Here is a 22,136-nt window from a genome sequence, read left to right on the forward strand (position 1 = left end):
TTAATGATAATTTTTTTAATGTGTAACTTGAGGGAGGAGGGACTTACCACTTAGGTAGACGTGAAAATTTGTAGTGTTTGTGGAAAGCCGTGCAGCTGGAAGTGCTAGTTCCTGAAGGCTTGCATAGCATACAGTCTGTGAGCAGTTCTTCACGTCTCTGTACAGTTTATGGAGGGAGAACTGTTTGGTTCACTGTGCTTTCCTGACCCAGCTGAGTGTGAAGCAATCAGGATCTCATCTGAGCATTTGGCATTAGGGAGGAGAGCTTTACAATCTCTGCTTACTAGGCAACAGGCTACAGAGACTCTTATCAGGAAGAACTCTTACAGAAAGGAAGACCTGGGAGGCTGAGGGCTGGGACTGAGAAGTGGGTGATGGAGTGGCTGGGTGACAACAAGAAAGGGTTTGGAAAGGGTTAGGGAAGTAGGAAGCTGGGCAGATGACAGTGATGACTGGGAAGACAGGGAATGTTTTACTGGAGAGCAAGAAGGCACTGTGGTTATTGTGGAGAAATACTGTGATAGACTCAGTTGACCTGTCTTCTACAAGATCCTAGGTTCATGTGATCTAAGTGATGACATACAACACTGCTCGATAGACTTTTTTGAATAGTGGATTTTCTCTGTTCAGTTTTCTGTATCTTTTGTAAGTCAGAATTAGCAAGATCAGCATTTTTCAACAAATAGTCTTGGGTTCCCTCTCCCCTCAGTACAGAGAGAAGGACAAGTCTTTACTCTGAACTTTTGGAGGAACCTACTTCCCATTGCCTATAGAAGGAGCTTGGTGAGACCAGTTTTACAAGGCTTAAGTTAGCTTTTCTGAATGTCCCCTTATTCCTATGCTGCAAATAGTTGTCTTAAACATACAAGGTCCTTCAATTTTGTCAGCTTTTCTTAAGAATTTGAAGACGGCCTAAAGAATAGTTTCACTTTTAAATAGAACTTAAGGATGGATGGATCTGGTCTGTTCTACTTCAGCTTTCCTATGTAGAAGCAGTTATTAGGAGAATGTGAGAATGCATTTAATTAATTTGAAGTATTCATAAGAATTTAGTGGACTTGGAGCCCGATGTACTGGACTCTGAACTGACTCATGATGCCAGAGTGAGTTCTTGGCATTGTGCTAGAAATACAAAATGCCAGTTAAATCCTCAGTTGTCATATAAACAATTGCTAGAGAAGTTGTCAAGAACCAGACTGAGAATAGAAGTCCCTTTCAATGTGTGTATGTGTGCAATTTTGATATTTCCATCTCAAAAAGAGTATAACAGAACTATGAACTTAAGGTGTGGGATGGCTTATGTATGTGAGACAATATTCAGCCTGAGCAAGATGATGATGGGGATGACTGGGAATGGGGGAGAGTGAGAGAGGTTTGCAACATTCTGGATGTGTGAAGAAAGAGTTGTCAAAGGAACTAACTGTGAGAAATAGTAAAATACAGATCTTCTGTCTAGAGAACATTGTGGATGCCAGGTGTTTGTGGAATTACAACAGCTTTGGACAAACTGATGGAAAAACAACCTATCAAAGGTTGTTATATGTAACAGAAATCACTTGTGCTCAGGGACCTTCCGAGCCAAAAATTAGCAGGAGCTGAGGGTGTTGCAGGAAAGTACCATTGTATGTGTACCCTTTCTGAAATTCTTCACTGACCACTTGGTTTAGGTCACTGTCTTGGACAAAAATGTGGGGTTACGTACATTTTCCTCTGATCCACTATGGTTGCTCCTGTGTTCAGTGTTGTATTTCCTTGATTCAGATTCGATCACAGGATATTGCTGATCTTTGTCCTGTATTGTTTGAAACGGACGAATGTACCTTTTCTCATTCTTCATTGCTGCAATCTGATGTTTACTACCATAATGTAGTATGCTTATTGGACTTGCACTTCTAGCATACTAGCAGCCTGCCAGGTTTCCTTATAGGAACTGTCAAAAGGCGTAAGGACTACTTTGTGCATTGTTTTGTTTTGAATCCTAGACAGATTAGCTGGAGATACTGGGAGAAGCTATGATCCACTTGGGCCAAGACTGAAAAACAACATTTTTAAAAACTTTGACTATTTCTCCTTTGACTGCTCAAAATAAATTACAGCTGAAGGAATTACGGCTAAAATGGGCATAACAATTGGATTTTGATGATCTGTCTTAAGTCATTCGGTGAGTTTATGTGAAAGTTTTGAACTGTTGCCTGTGAAGATGCGGATAGCTACTTATTGCGGGTAAACTCAGCCAGACTGGACAGGCAGGACATAATGTTGTGTGCCACCAGTAGATTTGTCAAAGGATGTTGGTTAGAGTCCTTTGGCACACTGTAAAACGTTGATCCTGAGTTAGAAAGGACCCTTCTGCCATTGCTCTGAGGATGATTAAACTTTTCTAGGCATTTCTTCTGCAGTGGTGACTTCTAAATCCTTTAGTTTCCTGTTTCTCAGGAAAAACATACTGTTTTAATCATATGGCCAGCCATATGTGAACTGTGATATAATTTGTGAGTAGTAGAACCATCTCAAAATGTGCTTTCTGAACTACAAAATTCAACTCCTAACTTTTCCAAATAGCTTGTCAGCTATTCAGACAATTTAGAGGCTATTCAGAGTGTAAACCAGTCAGCTGCAGAATTTGGTTCCTAGGGAGTTGAAATGACACTAAATACTGATTGAATCATTTCCTTGAAGCTTCATCAGTTTAGGTTTAGGGAGCTTGTTTTGTTTCTGTGTCCTTTGAATAATATACAACTGTTAACTGTAAGTAACTTCCTAGAGATAGTTTGGCCAAAGTCTTTTTGTCAGTGTAACATTAACCCACACAGTGAGAATCACAGCTGTTAGGCAATGTATTTCTTGTGCTGTAGTTACAACTTTCTGTTTTGTTTCTTAATCAACATAGTATTTCTGCTCCATTGCGTATGTTATCTACCTCATGAGTAATCTTCATTGGCTTCTAAACATTGGGACTATGTATACAGAGGATGTTTGTCAATCATTTAGTGGTTTAGGCATGAGATCTCACAAACTTCTCTACAGAAATGATAAAACAATGGTCTAGCCTGGAAAGCCACAAGGACAGGGGCTTCTACAGGCTGCTGGACTCCTAGTCCTAGGGCATGCGTGTACTCCTGTGCTTGGCAGGAAATAAGGAAAGTGCAAAAGAAAATGTTCGTGGTGTTGGCACTGCCAGAAAAGGTGAGTTGCTTTTCCTATTTTCTCTGGGAAGGTGGAGGATGAAAGTGATGTAGCCCAAGAAGGTGTCATGTAGCGATCCATCATGTGGATCACACTGAATGGACTGCAAACACCATGTGAATCCACTGAAGTTTCTAGTTTAGGGCATGTTGTGATTTAACCCCAGCTAGCAATTAAGCCCCACAAAGTTGCTCGCTCACCTCTCCCCCTCTTCCAGGGGAGGAGGAGGAGAATCAGAGGAAAAGACAAGGAAACTCTCAAATGGAGATAAGAACAATTTAATAATTGAATATAAACAGATAAAATAGTGAACCACTAATATTAACAATACTACTAATGATATGTAATGAAGATAATACTACCATTAATAATAATGTGTAATGAAAGTAGTGGAAAATAAAACAAATTATACAATTGGGACCTGCCTGTGTATTGGGTGGTGAGTGAGTAGTGAGAGCCAGAGACCAAGAGCGAGCAGCAGAGTCCAAGCAAGTCTGAGAGAGAGATCACACCAGAATCTGAGTGAGCCCCACAAGTGAGAGCACAAAAGAGAAAGCCAACAGACCCACCAACTAACAAACATGGTCTCCTGGCTTATACTGGGCATGATGTACTATGGAATGAAATACTGTCCTGATCGGTTTGGGTCAGCTGTCTGAACTGTGTCTGTCTGCCTTCCCTGCTTTTAGCGAGAAAGTTGGGAACACAGGTGCAGTATCAGAAACTGAAATAGTCTTTGAATTGGTACAAACACTCTTCAGCAGCAACTAAAAGCACCAGGGTTACCAGTACTCTTCTCAGGGGAAATCCAAAACAGCCTCATACCAGCTGCTGTGAAGGAAATGAACTCTATCCTGACAAAAACAAACCCAGGGCATCTTTATAACCTTTCAGCTTATTCACCTAATAGTTTCTAGTATGCATTGTTGAAACTAATAGTTTTGAACACATTAAAACTTGTTTTTGGGTTTTTTTTTGTTGTTGTTGAAACCGTTATTTTCTGGTAGAGCGACTTGCTTCCTTGCCTGCAGCTGTGTTGTCTGTAGAAAGTCTTGTGTGAGAAACTCTGATGTATTGGCAAAAATACAGTTTGAAACTAGTTGATTTGCTATTTGGAGAACCCTTTTTTGTTGAGCTAGGACTAATGACTTCACAACTGTCAAGTGATTCCAGGGCTCTTGAAGTGTTTTTGACTGTTGTAGCAATGATTACAGTTGCAGGATACTTCATGCAGGCAAAGGCCCATGTCCTATATTTTGAGGGTATATGAGTCATTGTTTCCGAAGTTTTGGTGAGAAGGGCAGCTGACGACTCTTCTTGACCTGAGTTTTTGAGAGAGGATACCACAAATGCAGTGTGGTCAGATTGATGTGTCCTGTACTTAGAGAAGTTTTAATTTCCATTTAACTGTATCAAAGTGTGAAGACAAAAGAGTTAATGTAGCTGTCTTATCAGCATGCTTTATGTGTATGCTAGCTACTGAATGGTGATTTCTAATTATTCATTATAAAAACAGACTCCACTGTCTGAGGAAAGAGGGTAACGGGGATGAAGCTTGATTCATGCAACATTTAGTGGAACTCCCGTTCCTGTGCAGCAAGAAGAGATCATTGTTGGTGATCCAGCGATTTCACTTTTGCCCTTTGGATGATGTGTCCATGTCTGAATTAAAGCAATTTGCCTTCTACGCAGATAGCGTATTACATGGATTTAGTTTGACAGTCCCTCCAGCCTTAGAGACAGAATAATGTTGAGTAACATGAAACATTTCTGGGGATAGTATCCATTGCCACAACCTTTCCTTATTTATCTGCTGCCAGTTTTCCTCCACCCCACCAAACTTCTCCAGCCTGTTACTGACATCACGTGTGCAGTGCCGAGCAGCTACTTCAGTGTCTCAAGGAACACCTGTAGCAGTGGCACATGCTATATGCTGCACTTAGGTTTCAAAAGTCTGGGTATTGTTTAGATAGATGAAGTGGTGTTCATCAGCTTTAATGGTAGTTTAGCGATTTTGTCTTAATTTTTATGCTGATTTGTACAATCTAATTCTTGATTGGCAGCTAACGTGCATCAGGCATCTGCGTTAGGCTTGAAAACACTAGTTTAGACATCCTGGTAAGAACAGGTCTTGGAGTGATGGCTTCCATTATAGGAATAAAATGGTTGTAGTTCTTGATAGGATGTATTGATTTTGGTTGTTTGTTTTTTAATGTAGAAACTAGAAAAGTTTGGAGAAAGTTGTAGTAGCTAAAATGCTAGCTTTTGGTTTTGTCAAGAAGTAAAGATTTGCTGGTGTTACATTACTTCCTGGAACAGGTCTTAAAGGTCTTTTACAAAAGCTGTTTTTTAATCAGATCTTGCTTTTTTTGTCTTTCCCTTTACAGCTAAACCGGGTGGACGGGTGAAGTGTCAGTACATTTCTGCTGTGGATAAAGTGATATTTGTGGACGATTATGCGGTGGGATGTAGAAAAGATCTCAATGGCATCTTACTGTTAGACACAGCTCTGCAAACGCCTGTTTCAAAACAAGATGATGTGGTTCAGCTTGAATTGCCGGTTACAGAGGTAAGATGGGGGGCGGGGGGATGAGTATGTAAATAATTCTGTTCGAAATAAGGAAACCAGATGTTTGACATTGAGGTTTCTAGTTTGACATTAACAGCATGTCACGGAAAAGTTTCTTAGTTATAGCTGTCATAGGGCAATAGCTTTTTGCAGTTATCCCTATCTCAAACAAATAAGAGCTTTGCTTATCAAGAGCACATTATTTCAGACGACGGAACTTTTTAGTGACCAGAAATAGGGACTCATTTCCAGAAGGTGGTCAGTGCTGATGTATGGAATCTATATGCACGTCTAGAAGTCTGTCTGGGCTGCTAGACATCCTTGATTATTTTGTTTGTTTGTTTTGTTTTAGGTTTTCAGGGAAAAAAGGCAATTTAAAGTCAGCTAATATGGTGTTGCTACATTTGAATAATTAATGCTGACATCTACCTTTGCTACTTAGGTCAGTTGGCCTAGTGAAAGACTTTTTTTCCCTGCAAATGTGGCTTCCCTTTTGTGTTTGGACTGTTGCAGCTGTGGTGTCATTCCTCCTGGTTTGACACAACATAACAAAGCATTTACTATCACTTTAAGGGAATCTAGTATACACGTTTTTGCTTTGTCTAATGCTTAGGATATTGTTGCACTGATTTATCTTCAGCTCATACAGCATTTATTAGATGAGGTAGCGTGTACATTATAATTTTCAGATGTTGCCTAATGCAAGATAGCTAACGATTGCTTCAACCAAGCTAAGGCACTTGGTGATGAAGAAAGTAGCTTGGTTATGAGGAAAGTAGCTTTAACCTTTGTAGTAGTCATGAAGTAATAGACCTGGGAAGTAAATTTCTACAACAGTTTTAATTACAAGTAGGATTAATTCTATGTTTGGGAAAAGCATAGAGCATCTGCCAGTAGTAATATTTAGAATAGTGCTTACAACTGAAAAAGCAGAAACTGGACTTCAAGATCCAGATTCTGAATCTTTGAAGCACTCCGAGAAAAGAGCACTTCCCACTCATCTCTGTAGGAAATAAATTTATCTTGAATGTTGCACCACCAACAAAAACTTCCCCTGAGCATTGATTTTAAATAATTACGTGCTGTTAAAGTATTAATGAATAGGTGTTTATTATGAACCAAGAATGTGTGTTATATGTGGACTTTTTAACTACTTCAGTAGGAGTAACAGCAATAAAATGTTGCTTCATACAGATTTCTGCAGAGAGCTTTCCAGGTTCCTCAGGTTTGCTGCCACTGGCATCTTTTTCACACCCTTTGTGGGCAATTACAAAGTCTTGGTATGTGTGGCTGAGTGTAAAGAGACTGACAGAAGTCAGCATTTCCTTTCGTAAGTTTACCTGTCACTGGTTTGCAGTCTTGCGTAGTTCAGTACAAACTGTAAGTTTGTGTCAGCTATAGCTCGAGATTCTTTAGTTGTAAAGAGTTTAGTGGCCTTTATTTTGATGTTAAAATAGAGCACTTCTCTGTAAAGATCCTTCCTGTTGAAAAAAATTGGCCAATGTTATAGTTGAGTAGGAACAGATCTGGAGAGTTTGTGGCCAAGTCAATGAGGTGGGAGGAAAAACATTAGTTGCCCTGAGTTCTCTTAATTTTAAAGAGGAGGTACCCAGACCTCAGAAAATTTTAGTAGATATTAAACAAATATCATAGAAACACATCAGTCCACCTCTTTTATCATAGGAAGGTTAAGAAATTTTATCATAGCTAGAGCCTTTATTTTTTGCTAGGCTCTAGACCTTTCCTTAAATTAAGTGGAAAAATGTGCGGAACTTTTTCTATGATTGATGTTCTGGTATTGCATTGCATCTTTATGCATTTCTAATCAGCAACATTGACAGGTTATGATGCAGCCTCTGTGCTGTTACTTCCCTGTAGAACACTGTAAATTTATGAACTTCCACATTGTATCTGTTGTTCTTCTGTCCTCTGCAAGAGACTTGGGAAGTATGAGATGCCACAAGAACTGTAATTGTCTTTTTATTGAAATCTGAGAAACAGATACAGACTTAGCTAGGGAACTGATTTGCCTTACTTCTGTCTGTCTTCCCCCGAACTCCCCAAGTGGCTGTTTGGCCCATTCTGTTTGGAGCTGTTTGTAGCTGTTTAAATTAGACTAGCTGGCTGTTGCCTTTGGGAGATATTTCCCTTTGTTTGTAACTTGAGAGATTTCATATAACCGTTTTCAGATATTAGCCCACCTAAACACAGATACGGAATACCCTTACCTGGCGACATGAAGGGACAACCTAGAAACAGATGGGACTTAGAAGAAAGTCTATACATTGTTTTATAGTGGGTTTTTTTCCCAGATGCTTTATTTCTAAGTTTTAAGAGTCTTTGTATTCTAAACTAGCCTGGGGTTTTTTTCTGCCTCATTTCTCAACTTTATTATAGTAGCATTGTAAGTAATTTATCTCTAATTTTTTTACAATGTTATTTTTCTCATTATCATCTACTTTTTAAGACAGAATGCTACTCAGAAAAATGTCAAGACTTTGTTCTTGTTCTCACTTTTTTGTCTGAATAAATCCTTTTGAAGGAAAACCATTGGGCAATAGATGTTTCCTTTTTGCTTGGCTTTAATTTATGTTCTGTTTTAATTGTTTATATGACTGACTTGTTTAACATTTAGCAATACTGCCCTTGAGGGAACTTGTAGTAATTACTGTCACTGTTGCCAAAGTTTACCTATTGATTGGCCTACAAAACAAAATTTGGAACTGATTACTCAGCTCTGGGTCTTTTATGGGAATTATGCTGATGTAAAACATGACAAATTACATCTCCTGAAGTCGTGAAACGGGTGTAATTCTTGTCTGTAGTTAGCATGGATGCTAACTTTGCCTGCACATTTGCATTTTAGGCTCAGCAACTATTATCTGCTTGCATAGAAAAAGTAGATGTTTCTAGCACAGAGGGATATGACTTGTTCATCACACAACTGAAGGATGGTTTAAAAAATACCTCACATGAAACAGCAGCAAATCATAAAGTTGCAAAGGTAGGAATTTGTCTCTGTACTGTCTGATGTGGGTTCCCTGGTCTCATTTGCTTGGCTACTGTTACTGAAGCATACAAAATGCTTGACTTAGTGTAGTGGATGAGGGTGGAATGTATTGTGTCCTTCGTGCTTCTGTGTAAAGTTTCACTTGTTAAGAGAACAAGCAAGGTTCGTTTCTTGCTGATTAAACCCAACTGAGATGAAAATCTGAAGTTACTGACTTACCTTGCATTATGTCCACGTGGCTTTTGTATGTCTGTGTTTGTATTATTTCTTGAAATCAACAGGGGGTGAAAGACTCGTGTTTGTTTTTTCTTCTGATGCTTTTGTGATTTATTTGTTGTTTAGATGTTAAAATTTTAAAATATAAACTAGGCACTTTTTTTTTTTTTAATTTAGTGGGCAACGGTTACGTTCCACCTTCCTCATCATGTTTTGAAGTCTGTCGCCAGTGCCATTGTAAATGAACTCAAGAAGATAAATCAAAATATTGCTGCCTTACCTGTAGCATCCTCTGTGATGGATAGGTTATCTTACCTCTTACCCAGCGCACGACCAGAACTTGGTGTGGGACCTGGTCGGTCTGTGGACAGGTATATTAAGACAAAATAAGTGATGAATTTGAGCTCTTAGATTACTTTATTTGTCAAAGGAATTAGTCCTGTTCTGTACTTTCTTGCTCTTACGTGTACTGCTGATAAGCTGCTCAATGAGCTGTACATACTGCTAAACTTCGAAAAAACTTTATGGGTGCCATAAGACTGTTCTGTTTGGATTCTCACTTTAATGCCAGGCAAATTGAATTCACTTTGCTCTCTCCCAACGTTCGCTTTCAGAAGGGTAAAAACTGCACCCCTAAATATGGGTCCCTAGGTGTTACTGTAACATATTGATGTGGTGTGTTCACCTAGGCTTTACTCTTCATGTTTGGTTATGGGTTTTATGTGAACAGTCAAGTGAGTATGACTTGACTAGTTTCTTAAGTTACCAGCTTTACTCAGACTAGTACTGAAACCTCACTGACTGCAATGTTGAGATGTTCCCAAGCCACATAGCTTTACAAGTGTATGTACACCTCTTTGAATGCAAAGATAGCACTCACCTGACTACCAAAGGTAGAGCTATGCTGCATCATGAAGTCAATTCCTTTTCCTTCTTACAGGAAAGTTACATACACGTGTTTGTGGTTTAGGAGTTTAGGAAGTTGTTCCCTTTTGCAGAGTATACATATGCTACTTCTGTACTCTCTAGTCACTTGCTCTGTGTTTGGTCAGAGGAAATGTTACCTAAGATTGTTACGTTATCTCTTTCTGATCTGAGTGATAATGTGTACAGAAGCATTATAATGTAACCCATTATTTTAACACTCATAAACAAAGACTGTCACAGAATCGCTAAGGTTGGAAAAGCCCTATAAGATCATCCAGTCCAACCACCAACCCAACACTACCGTACCCACTAGACCATGTCCTCAAGCGCCACATCTACACGTTCCTTGAACACCTCCAGGATGGTGACCCCACCACTTCCCTGGGCAGCCTGTTCCAGTGCCTGACCATTCTTTCAGTAAAGAAGGTTTTCCTAATACGTAATCTATACCTCCCCCGACACAACTTGAGGCCATTTCCTAGTTAGAATACTGATAAATTCAAGTCTATAAATGAATTCCTCTTGAAAGTTTCTATACAGATATTGTTTTGCAAGCATATTATCATTTGTTACAGCTCAAATAATTTAATAAAATTGATCTCTTACTTTCCATTCCCAAGCCTCTAGATCTACCTGCACCTCACCATATTGTATTTTTGATTACAGGTCTTAGAGATCTGTCTCTTAAGATGGTGTAATGTCAAGTTAAGACAGCCCTTATGTGGGTGTTGCAAGCATAGTTTGCTTCCTTGGTCTGAAATGTTTAATATATGCATTCTCTTATAAGACACCAAAAATCTCCTGAAACTGAGGGGCAAAACCAAGAAGTAAGGCACTTTTCCATCTAGCAGCACTAGTTCATGGGGTTGATACTGGAGAACAAACTTCTGTCAAGGAAAAAGAAAAGCTGATAGTTGTTTCTTACGTACTATTTCAGATTAGAGACGTGCACTAAGGGAAGGTGGAAAAGAGAGGAGATTCTCTTTGCAGATGTGGAGTTGCACAGGAGTTTATATTTTGTGACTTAGTAGTTTATAGTTTTTAAGTATTGTAGTATGCAGTGAGTGATGAAACCTAAAATACTGCTTTGGAGTATTTTTAAATACACATATACATATCTGTTTAACTAATAAACCCAAATTTTTGCAGTAGTTGTCATGTTAAAAATCCAACTGTCCAGCAGTTCTACTGGGCGAGAGTCGGCATCTTCCCTAAATGCAGAGTAGCTTTGGATGTCTGATGCTTTTCTGTAGTTAGACCAAATAGGCTACATGGAAGCTTACTTTATTAAGCTTGCTTTTAAGGTGTGTAGGTGGTTGTATTGTTTTTGTTCTTTTGCTGAGGATGTGCTTTATTCACCCAAGTGAGAGAATTCAGTAACTTCTCAGTATTTGTTAATGATAATTTTAACTGTAAGTTACATAGAACTGTCACTGGTATTTCTAGCAGTTGTTAAAGCATTGGAAATATCTCATAAATAGTTTTACTTTTTTATTCGAAGTGGCAGTTTGGGGTAATGTAGATTTTTTTTCACCTTTCTAGGTCTTTGATGTATAGTGAAGCTAATAGACGGGAGACATTCACTTCATGGCCTCATGTGGGTTATAGGTGGGCACAGCCAGATCCTATGGCTCAAGCTGGATTCTACCACCAGGTAAGAGGTTTAGTTGTTCCCTAGGTGAAAACTGGGGAAGCAGGGTTTTTGTTTGTTTGGGCCTTTTTTTCAGATGGATTCCTGCAGTCATGCAAAAGCCATAATGAAAAAGTTTATTGTTCAGCTCTTTTCTTTTTTTTAAGTTTCAGGCTTTGTCCATGCCTTGAGGTTGCTTCTTTTTTTTTGTACAGATCACAGAAAGTGCTGTTTTGAACTTCAGCATATAAACCACTTTGAATTATTGAATTGATCTGAATTAAACATCACTGAAGATGAAGTTGGTTGTTACATAGAGCCTCTCTTTCTCCTTTTTAGATTAAGTAAATGTCCTTAGTTTTTATATTATAATTAAAGCAAAAAAATAAAAGCTTGATGTTGTTCTCGAACAATATTCTCCTAGTGGGACTCAAACAGCGGTCCTAGATCACATTAAATTATTAAGTGTAGTGGATAAATGCAACCTGGACATCTTATTTCACTACTCTTGCTGGTTCCTATTTTTCATTTTTTGAAATTTCTACTATAAAAAGATTATTTATGATATGGATTTATATAATGATAGTTAGGCAGCGTCTGTCATTTGACATCAATGTTGTCTGCCTCATTATACCAACTGACTGATAGGTGAAAGCAGATAAAGTTTGTGGAGGATTTCTTAAGCTTGTTCAGGAGAAGTGCAGGGAATTCATATGTTAAAATTGCATCTGTGTATTCCCAAATATATCTCATTGACTTGAAGGGTGGTCATGAAGATGCTAAATTTTAAGAGAATGGAAACTTCCATTCTTTTTCCTCCATTGCTTTAGCTACTAACAGCTGTTCTTTTGCAGAGGAGTGATACAGAATGCTTCATATTCCAGCAGATTGAAGGCATAATCGGAAGTATTTGTTTCACCTATGTGTTTTTCCAAGCATACAGACGTACAGTTACTCTGCTGAGGTTCTAAATTTTTTGAACCTTGTGAACTTTTCCTGAAGGAGGAAAGGTCTTAGCAGTGATGCTGTGTTCTGTTCTATGTTTTTTTTCCAGTGGCTTGCACAGGTGTTGGTTCTGAATTTCTTTTATAGAAATGTGGTGTATCCTTGGTTTTTTTACAATGTGAAATACTGCTGCTTTACAGTATTTAATTTGTGGCCTTTTATGCGTTTGTGGCGCTTTGCTATACCACTAGAAGGAGAGGACTTGATCTCACCTAGTTAAAGTGCTTCGCAGTACAAAGCTATATAAATTTCAAGTGTTTCTCCTTATGTTCATAGCCTACTTCATCAGGAGATGACAGAGCCATGTGCTTTACCTGTAGTGTGTGTTTGGTATGCTGGGAGCCTACAGATGAACCTTGGTAAGTTGAATGATGTTTGAAGTAGTCTTAATTTTGTGCTGAAGAGGTTAGAAATCTTTAGAGGACAAAGCTCGTCATTATCTTGGTGGGATTTCTGGTGAGTTTAGGGAGTGTCACTGGCAAGAATGCATTTCCAGAATGATTCCATGAGGCAAATGCCAAAATAGTTCCCCATACTATATCAGATTTCTGTATAATACTAAACCCAAGAAACTCTAGTTAGATTTTGTTTCTTGATTCTCCTTTGCTGTTTCGTTTCAAATTGTTCCATGGGCAAGATGGCTGCTAACATTTTTTTGCAGGGATCTAAACTTCATCTTCTGTATGATTGTGACTAGAACATGTGTTTTATCAAGTTCTTAAACTGCAGTGGCCATGCAGTGCAATTTTTGCCTTATCTGAAGTTGCAAGACCCATTACTACATTCCTGAATCAGCTAAAAAAGTGCATAGTGACAGAAATGCAGGACATTATATTGATTTTTAAAAGGGTTCTTAATGTAATCTTTGTCTTAACTATTTGGTAATTTATAATTGTTATTTGAACACCTCAGATTCATGACTTGTTTGAAACTTTCCTTTTTAATATTATCTTCATAGTCCTTGTCTCCTCCCTTCCCTTGTTAGTTTCTAGACATTTTCTTGTAGTGTAATTGCTCTTTGCCATGTCTCTGCCTTGGGTATATATTGAGATCAGAAGGTTTTTTCATGCTGCTTAGTCAATGTGTCAATCAGGACAGTTTTCAATTTGATTTTTTTAAAGTGTGGATGTGGAACTAAGGACAGGACATTGCTTCATATAATTATGGTTACTTATAATAATATCTCATAACACGGGAATTCTAATGTACGTTCTGTGGAATTTAATCTGTGCTTTTCTTGATGGGGACATGATGGGCTACTGCCTATAGAACAGTTGGGTTTTTTTAAATAGACTAATTTGAATTTGACTGTCCATTAAGTGATCAAAGGGTTTATGCAGTCTGCTATTGAAATACAGCAGGGAAAGGTGCATTAGTAACTTCACAACTCTTGTATGGTTGACTGCAATACAGTTCAAATAGTTCAGTTTGTTTCACTTCAGGGGCTGTGGCTGTATATGTTGTGTATATTTTTCACAATAAGAATCACTGCTTGCTATGTTTGTTTTTTAACATGGAAAGGTCTGAACATGAGAGACATTCCCCTAACTGCCCGTTTGTCAAGGGTGAGCACACTCAGAATGTACCTCTGTCAGTCACACTGGCAACAAGTCCAGCACAATTTCCCTGCACAGATGGCACTGACAGGATAGCCTGCTTTGGATCTGGAAGCTGCCCTCATTTTCTAGCTGCTGCAACAAAACGAGGAAAGATCTGTATATGGGATGTTTCCAAACTTATGAAGGTATACAGTATAAACAGCCTGCTTTTATTAAATAATTACTGAGTAAGCATATCTGGATTTACAGCAAAGACCTCTTCTGTTTTTTGTTGTTATTTCTTAGGTCCACTTAAAGTTTGAGATCAATGCATATGATCCAGCTATTGTGCAGCAACTTATGTTATCAGGAGAACAGAGCTCAGGGGTTGACTCAAGGAGACCAACACTAGCCTGGCTGGAAGATTCATCTAGCTGCTCAGATATACCAAAATTAGAAGGAGACAGGTATGACCATCTACAAAATCAGAAATATGAAATGTTGCTGTGTAAGTGGTAAATGCCATTTAGCTAAGTCATGCTTTGTGAAATGTAAGATTGGCAAGATTCATTTTTTTTATGGAGATAATGTTTTTAATCATTGTGTACCTGTACGCATTTCAACATTTGAAGATAGAAATTTGGATTATTTCTTTTTAAAGACAGTTCCATTTCACTCCTGCTGTTTGACAGAGAGATACCACATCTCATTGCTGCCCTGTGCTGATGCCTGAGGCCGAGAAAACTAAAGGAATGTAAATTTTGGAAAAGCTTTTCCTTGTCGTTATGGCTTTTGTATTTCAGGTTATGAAAGCAAAGGCTACTTGTGGACTTCTGGAACATGCTTGTCTCTGTTTGCTTCTCCATAATTTCTGATTATGTCATTCTGAAAATAAATTGTGTGGATGTGCTAGGAATTGCTTTCATTTTGTACCTTTAACACATGTATACAGGATCTAAAGAATCAGACTGTCCCATCACAACCTTTTAGATAAGCTAGAGGGTATGTCAGTACTTAGAAAGTGTTGTGTAAGAAAAAGCCATATTCTTTCCTTTATGTTTCTTACAGTCTGTTATGGAAACTCCTTTCTCATATTGCCAAAACTAAAACAAAAGACTGCATAATTGTTGGAAAACTCAGGACAAAAGGTATTTTGAGAGTCTTGGTATGTGGGCAGCATCGGATTGTGAGACCTAACAGTGCTGGGCCCTCGACTTTTACTGAAACTTTAGGGCTGTAAACTCCTTGAGAGTTGAAGAATTAATTTTAAAAGCCAGTTAAGGGATAGTACAGTCATACTTCTCAGAACTAGCTTCATCTGTATGAAGCTTACTATCACTTTCCCACCCAAGGGAAAGCTGGATGAGAAAGTTACAAGTTGTCGCTGACTTGTCATGAAGTGAAGGTTGTTCAGGTTTGAGCCAAAAAAGATCTATTTATTGGGTGAGTAGGTGAATCATCCAGTTTTCTGAAATTTGGGGATCCAGCTTGGTACTGTGAGTAGTCATACCTGAAGCTGCAAAGGCACTACTGTTCTTCCTGTGTGTAAGAAGCTGTAATAGGAAATTGTTTTTTATATAGTGAAAGCCAGATGCGTAACATCGTCATATATTCTTAGAACTCCTGAAGGGCCTATTTCTCTGGAAGAGGTATCTTGAACAGAATCTGCTTTTATGAAAAAACGATTCATCTGGCAGTGTTTCTAAAAGCAACACACTATTCACACACCCTTTCTGTACTAGCTACAAAATTGCCTTGGTAGAATTGATGACCAGTCTGGCAGCTCCACCTTTTAGAGACTGTTTTTGAGGAACTTTGAAGAAGATGTCATCAGTTTTTAGAGGTTTTGTCTGTTATGGAAAGAATCCTGAGAACTGGCTTTCATTTAAATTCCATTTATGTCTGAATTGTTGAGAATACAGTAATAGAATGAGGCAAATGGAAAGCTGGTGTACTGGTTCAATGACAGAGGAAAGAAAAAAACTTTATATTGTTCGTGTCTGTGATCAACTCATAAGTGGATGTACAATGGTGATTAAAAGAAATATCAGGTTATAATACACTCTTTTTTTCCTATTTTTAAAATTTAATTAAAAATAAGAATGCAGCTACAGTGTTCCTGGTGTCATTCATGCACTGTTTTGTTTCAGTGATGACCTACTGGAGGATTCAGACAGTGAAGAGCATTCTAGATCGGAATCTGTGACAGGTAAGTTATATCTGATCCACGGTAATGGTTTAGAGGTCAGGAAGGAAATTGTTCTTCTCAGGCTTTAAAAAAGCCCTGTCAAAAGCAAAGGATATAATATTCACTGTATTAGACAAAATAAAAAAAATGGACCTTGAAAGCAACGGCAGTATTTAAGTCACTGTGTGGTGGAGAGATTACATACATGAGAAAAGAAAAAAATCCTACTTTGTTGGTTAATAAGTGTCCTGTTTGACAACAAGCATTGCTTATCTTGCTGTCAATAAAACACACAAACCAAGATAAAGGAACTTACTTAGAACAGGAACAAATTACAGCTGTACAAAACCCTTTGAATCCAGGGGATCGCCAGAGAGGGTTCCTGTATCTTGGTTGTTTCCCTGTGGATATGCACTTTGATAGAGTAATTCTCTTTCTGAATAAAGATTTCATATGGAAGCAGAACAGTTATGCATGGTGTTATTGAGTTATTTTCTTAGAAGTTGAATCAGTAAGTTTGATGAGAGGGAGGATTGCATGCCTATTTCCGTAATCCAGTTTACATCTTTGAGTAAGGATCAGCAACCGGGGCGGCGGGGCAGGAAAGAACATGTGCATGTGTATACACACAAGGAAGTAGACAAGATCTCAAAAGCATTTTTTCCAACAAAACTATTAGCAGAGATGGTGCTCTGTCATTGATGCTTAAGTCACCTCTTAATCTGTGTTTGCACGGCGTGCATTGTTATCTTTTAAATTCTACATTGCTTAGTTGAAATCTTGTGGTACTGTTCAATTTGATCAGGCGCTTAAGTTTTTACCAGGTTTTGTTTTATACTAGCTTGGAGTTCAGGTGGTCTCTTACATGGTGGGAAGTATCAGGTTTCAGAGTGACATGTTTTTCAACTAAGATTAGAAAACAAATGGCAAAATTGCAGAATTTTGATGGTACTGCATTGCCTAGGAAGGAGGGGGAATAATATATAGGAGAACATGAATGAATTAGATTACTTGGATTTCAGTGTGGTGGTCTAGCTGGGTAGAATAATTGTTAGAAAGATAATGCTGTTTACTGGGAGGCTTGTTACAAAGGCCAGTGTCCTGTTCTCTTTACATGCGCTCTTGTTGATATAAATAGGACAACCATCAGTCTACGTGGACGGAATGTTTCTGGGCCTCTTTCATTGTTCCTTGACTGTCAGATCTTAAACATATGGAAAGTTTTAATATACAGAAACAGTAGAGCAGTGACTTTTTGCTTAAGTCCATAATATATGCAATATTTTTTTCTTTTTTAACATATTAAATTAAGCATTTTTGTTTTATAGGGCATACATCACAAAAAGAAACTATGGAAGTTAGCCTTGATATAACAGCTCTCAGCATTCTTCAGCAACCTGAGAAACTTCAGTGGGAAATTGTTGCAAATGTTCTGGAAGACACGGTTAAGGATCTAGAAGAACTTGGGGCAAATCCCTGTTTGGCCAACTGTAAGAGTGAAAAAATGAAGGACAAACATCTAGAACAACACAACATTCCCTTCCCTTGTTTATTAGCTGGAGGTCTATTAACATACAAATCACCTGCTACCTCTCCTGTTAGCAGTAACTCTCAGAGGTCACTGGATGGCTTAACTAGGACTCGAGGCGAGAGTGTCTCGGAACAGGGATCAACTGACAATGAATCCTGCACTAATTCAGAACTGAACTCCCCTCTGGTAAGGAGGACTTTACCTGTATTGCTCCTATACAGCATTAAGGAATCTGATGAAAAAGCAGGAAAACTCTTTTCACAGATGAACAATATTATGAGTAAAAGTATACATGACGATGGTTTCACAGTTCCACAGATCATTGAAATGGAGCTGGACAGTCAGGAGCAGTTGCTGTTACAGGATCCCCCTGTGACTTACATTCAGCAGTTTGCGGATGCTGCAGCCAACCTAACTTCTCCGGACTCTGACAAGTGGAGCTCTATGGTTCCCAAGCCTGGGACTTTGGTTCAGTGCCTGCGTCTGCCCAAGTTTGCAGAGGAGGAGAACCTGTGCGTAGATTCGATCACGCCTTGTGCAGATGGAGTTCACTTGTTAGTAGGACTGCGGACTTGTCCTGTCGAATCTCTGAGTGCAATAAATCAAGTAGAGGCCTTGAATAATTTAAATAAATTAAACTCGGCACTATGTAATAGAAGGAAGGGAGAACTAGAATCAAGTCTTGCTGTAGTGAATGGCACGAGTATTGATGTAATCCAACATGACTCACCAGCAGATGTACCAACTCCTTTAATAATTCAACCTGAACAGCAAAGTGTTAGTGGTGGATACCTAGTGCTTTATAAGATGAATTATGCCACTAGAATAGTTACTCTAGAGGAGGAACCAGTAAAAATCCAGCATATCAAAGACCCCCAAGACACAATTACCTCAATGATTTTGCTCCCACCAGATATATTGGATAATCGAGAGGATGACTGTGAGGAACCTGTAGAGGAAATACAATTAACTTCTAAAAATGGCAGTGGGAGAGAGAGAAGATCTGAGATCTCTACTCTTGGGCACCTGGTAATAACTACTCAGGGAGGATATGTAAAAATACTAGATCTTTCAAACTTTGAAATTCTGGCCAAAGTGGAGCCACCTAAAAAAGAGGGCACTGAGGAACCAGATATGTTTGTCTCTGTGATATACTGTTCGGGCACAGACAGATTATGTGCGTGCACCAAAGGTAAGACTTTTCTTTTAAAAAAATTTTGTAATGCTTGGTTTGACTGTATTTGGATTATATCATAGAATGTTAGAATCTAAGTTTCAAAATACTAATAGGCAAAATCCATTGAATTTTTGTACAGCTTAATTCTGTCCTAGGGAGCATGGACTCTAGTTAATTCCTCATCTTAAATGTAGATTGTAATCTCTGAAATGGGAATAACCCTTGGGTATGTCCAGTGTACTGGTAATTTTGTTCTTGTAGAGGCACAGATCTTCTTAAATCAAAAAAAAAAAGTGATTCTTGTACGTAATTATTTCTGTGCAGAATGCACGTCTCCTGTCTCTTACCAGCGATATTCAAGAGGGTAGAGAAGATAATGCTTTTATACCTTATTCCAGTGGTCGGTTGACATCTTTGAGACAGGGCTGCTGGTTCTGCTTCAGCTGTTTGCAGCTGGATTACCCTTTCTTGAGCATGAGCGCCAGACTGTCTGTTCAGGATTGTGAAATCTTTTTCAAAATGAACACATGACCCTTTGAGGGAAGGGGGCAGGTAGGAGGGGAGTGGAACTCAAGTCCAGGAAACTGCTACTTCATAGAAGTCCCTAAACCACCACCTACCTCCCCACTTTGTTATATCACACTGGGGCAATGGAGACAGCTCTGGCTGTCGTCCAGCTGAGATCCTCCATGCACCAGTGTCTCATTTAGTTATTCTGCACTTGAATGCAGTTCTGGTGCAAACACTTAGCCCCTCAGAGAGACTAAGCTGATGGGATGGTTTACACATTGCAAGTGAACTCCCATCAATATCATGCTGAACTTTATCTCTACTAGAGAAATTTGACACATTTCCTCCTTTTATTGTGGTGTCATGTTGATTACACAGTCCTCCCATGAGCAATTGTTAAATCACATTTATCTGTTATTTCCAGCAGATAAAGTCAAGCTGCTTGTAAAAATCAGACTTCTGTTGGGAGCTCTATGTTTATCACTTACCTACCTAGAGCTTTAGCAGTGGAGATTATAAATTTGCTTTTTCAGTATGGATGAAAATATTGCATGTTAGCAACTAGTATTTACATTTGCTTATTCCCAGTGGGAACATTCATATTTACTAAATTGTTCTGTTTTGGTAACTGCTTTTGAAAGAATTGTCTATTAAACTGTTTTAGATTTCTTTAATAATGCACGTTTTTTCCTAGTTAAAATGGAACTCGAACTAAAAGTTTAATTGCCTTTGAAAACTCTTAGTATATCATATCTGTGTCATAATGTTTTTACCTACATGTTGCTGATCAAACAGCCGTCTCATTTAAAACACCTTGCTAAGGTTTCTTTTTTTTTTCTACAGGATTGTACTAGTATTCTTTTTTTTTTCTTACATCAGATCTGTTCTGTCTTGTGTTTTAAGACGAATGATAGACGTTAAAGGGCTTATTGTTACTATGCATGGTACTTTCCCATCCAGTGTTAGCATGTATGGTAATTATATTCTTGTAGCATTCAGGAGTACCTAAACCTGTTTTGGGACCTTGAGTGTAAGATATGCAGGTCTGTTGAGTTGGGAGTGTTTATTCTGTGTGCGGAGGAGTGTTTGTCTCCTCTGCCTAAATAACCACCACCTCTGCTACTGGCTGGAGAATACTTCATCTTCCTCATAACAGACGAGCACATCATTCTGCTTTTTCAGTAAATATCTCTGCATTTTTTTTCTGAGAGTGTTATACCTTTCAAGTAGCTTATAAATAGCTCTTCTGTCACTTCTTTTGTTCTTGCTGCCTTGATGTCTATTAAGATGACTGAGATTTTGCTTTTGAATTCTGTAGTCCTGTATGCCACAGGTATCCCTCTGCTCCCAAGTTTCCTCTTTTGAATATAGTACTTTGATAATTTTTTTTAATCCATTGATTATTCTTCTCCTTCATTTGCACCTACTGCACCTCTGTTGGGAACTTAATTTTCTGCTCTGCAGCTAAATGAGAACGAACTTCTGAAATTCATTATTTTCAAAGTTTAAATGACCTTTAGAAGCTTTCAATTTCTTTTTTTTTTTTTTTTTTTTAACATTTCAGTCACTACTCCCACTATAACTTTTCTCACTTTTGAGCAAGTCCAAAGCCATCATAAATATTTAGGGACCAATGTCCATTAGAAGTCTGGATATCAGGGTCTGGTAATAAATGTCTGAAGCCTCAGAGTCCTAACATTTATACCAAAATAATGAAGTTTTGTAAAGAATGACATGGTCTTAAATGTTTGTAACTAATTGTACTCCGTAAAATTCAAGAATAATAAAAAACCAATCAAAAAGCTCAACTATGAATATAACTTTTAGCCTATGTCTTACTGTACATTTGAATAACTTGATGAAAGGAGTAGGTTTTGCATAATTTTTGTTGTGTTGAATTGTAATCACCCTTTAATTTTTCTGCTGTAAGCAGGTAAAATTGCTTGCTTACCTGCTAGGCACTGAAGATGTTTTTAAAATTCATTATTATTTTTTAGTAAAGGCCTTTTTCTTGGGCTTCTTCCAAACTCACTTTGAGGTCTTTGCTCCTCTCTATTTACTCCCATGTATGGGATGGTGCTTCCAGCCTTGCAGCACTAGGAAGATAAGCATTGAAGGTAGAATAGCTGTCTTCAGTGATGTAGTCAACATCAGTCCTTCTAGCAAGTAGTTTCTAGTGGAAAGACCTAAGTGAAAAGGTTAAGTAGAAGATTTGAAACGTACATGCACTGGAAATGCTTGGATGTTGTTGGAAAAATTCATGAACATCAGCCGAGCAGTATACTCTTTCCTGTTTACTTGCTTGGATGGTGGGAGTAGGCAAAGAGGTGCTTTAATATCTGAAAGTCTTGGTTGCAGAACAGCCTTTTTTTTCCCTGATGCTCCTGTTTGTTGTCATATTATTTTCATTGGTAGGTCATATAATTTTTTCCATAGCTGCCTTTAAGATCTAACTGAAAAGAAATGTCTGTGTGAATGGCAATTCAGGTTTTGATTGGTTTTATGTGAAGATGTTTTAGATGTTTGAGTTGGGAATAACTATTCTTATCCTGCTGCAAAGCATTACCTCTTGGTGTCAGCTTCAGGTGCTTCTCTGTTTCTGCAAGGATTACCTGGAGTTGACTCCCGTGCTGTTTAACATCTTTGTTG

At 38.3% G+C, this 22,136-nt stretch overlaps 1 protein-coding gene across 1 annotated transcript; it reads left to right on the forward strand.

Annotated features, from left to right (window-relative positions):
* Positions 1 to 3,107: 3,107 nt before the first annotated feature.
* On the forward strand, positions 3,108 to 18,992 carry LOC104508515 (baculoviral IAP repeat-containing protein 6-like; the record flags this gene model as incomplete). Its single annotated transcript, XM_010150170.1, has 10 exons — positions 3,108 to 3,186; positions 5,574 to 5,755; positions 8,622 to 8,759; positions 9,159 to 9,352; positions 11,451 to 11,562; positions 12,820 to 12,902; positions 14,065 to 14,287; positions 14,388 to 14,548; positions 16,232 to 16,290; positions 17,598 to 18,992. Coding segments are annotated over exons 1-10 (2,626 nt in total), but the record flags the coding sequence as incomplete, so codon positions are not given.
* Positions 18,993 to 22,136: the final 3,144 nt, after the last annotated feature.

The sequence above is a fragment of the Eurypyga helias genome, unplaced genomic scaffold (genome assembly GCF_000690775.1).
Source record: "Eurypyga helias isolate BGI_N326 unplaced genomic scaffold, ASM69077v1 scaffold13294, whole genome shotgun sequence".
Classification (NCBI taxonomy): domain Eukaryota; kingdom Metazoa; phylum Chordata; class Aves; order Eurypygiformes; family Eurypygidae; genus Eurypyga; species Eurypyga helias.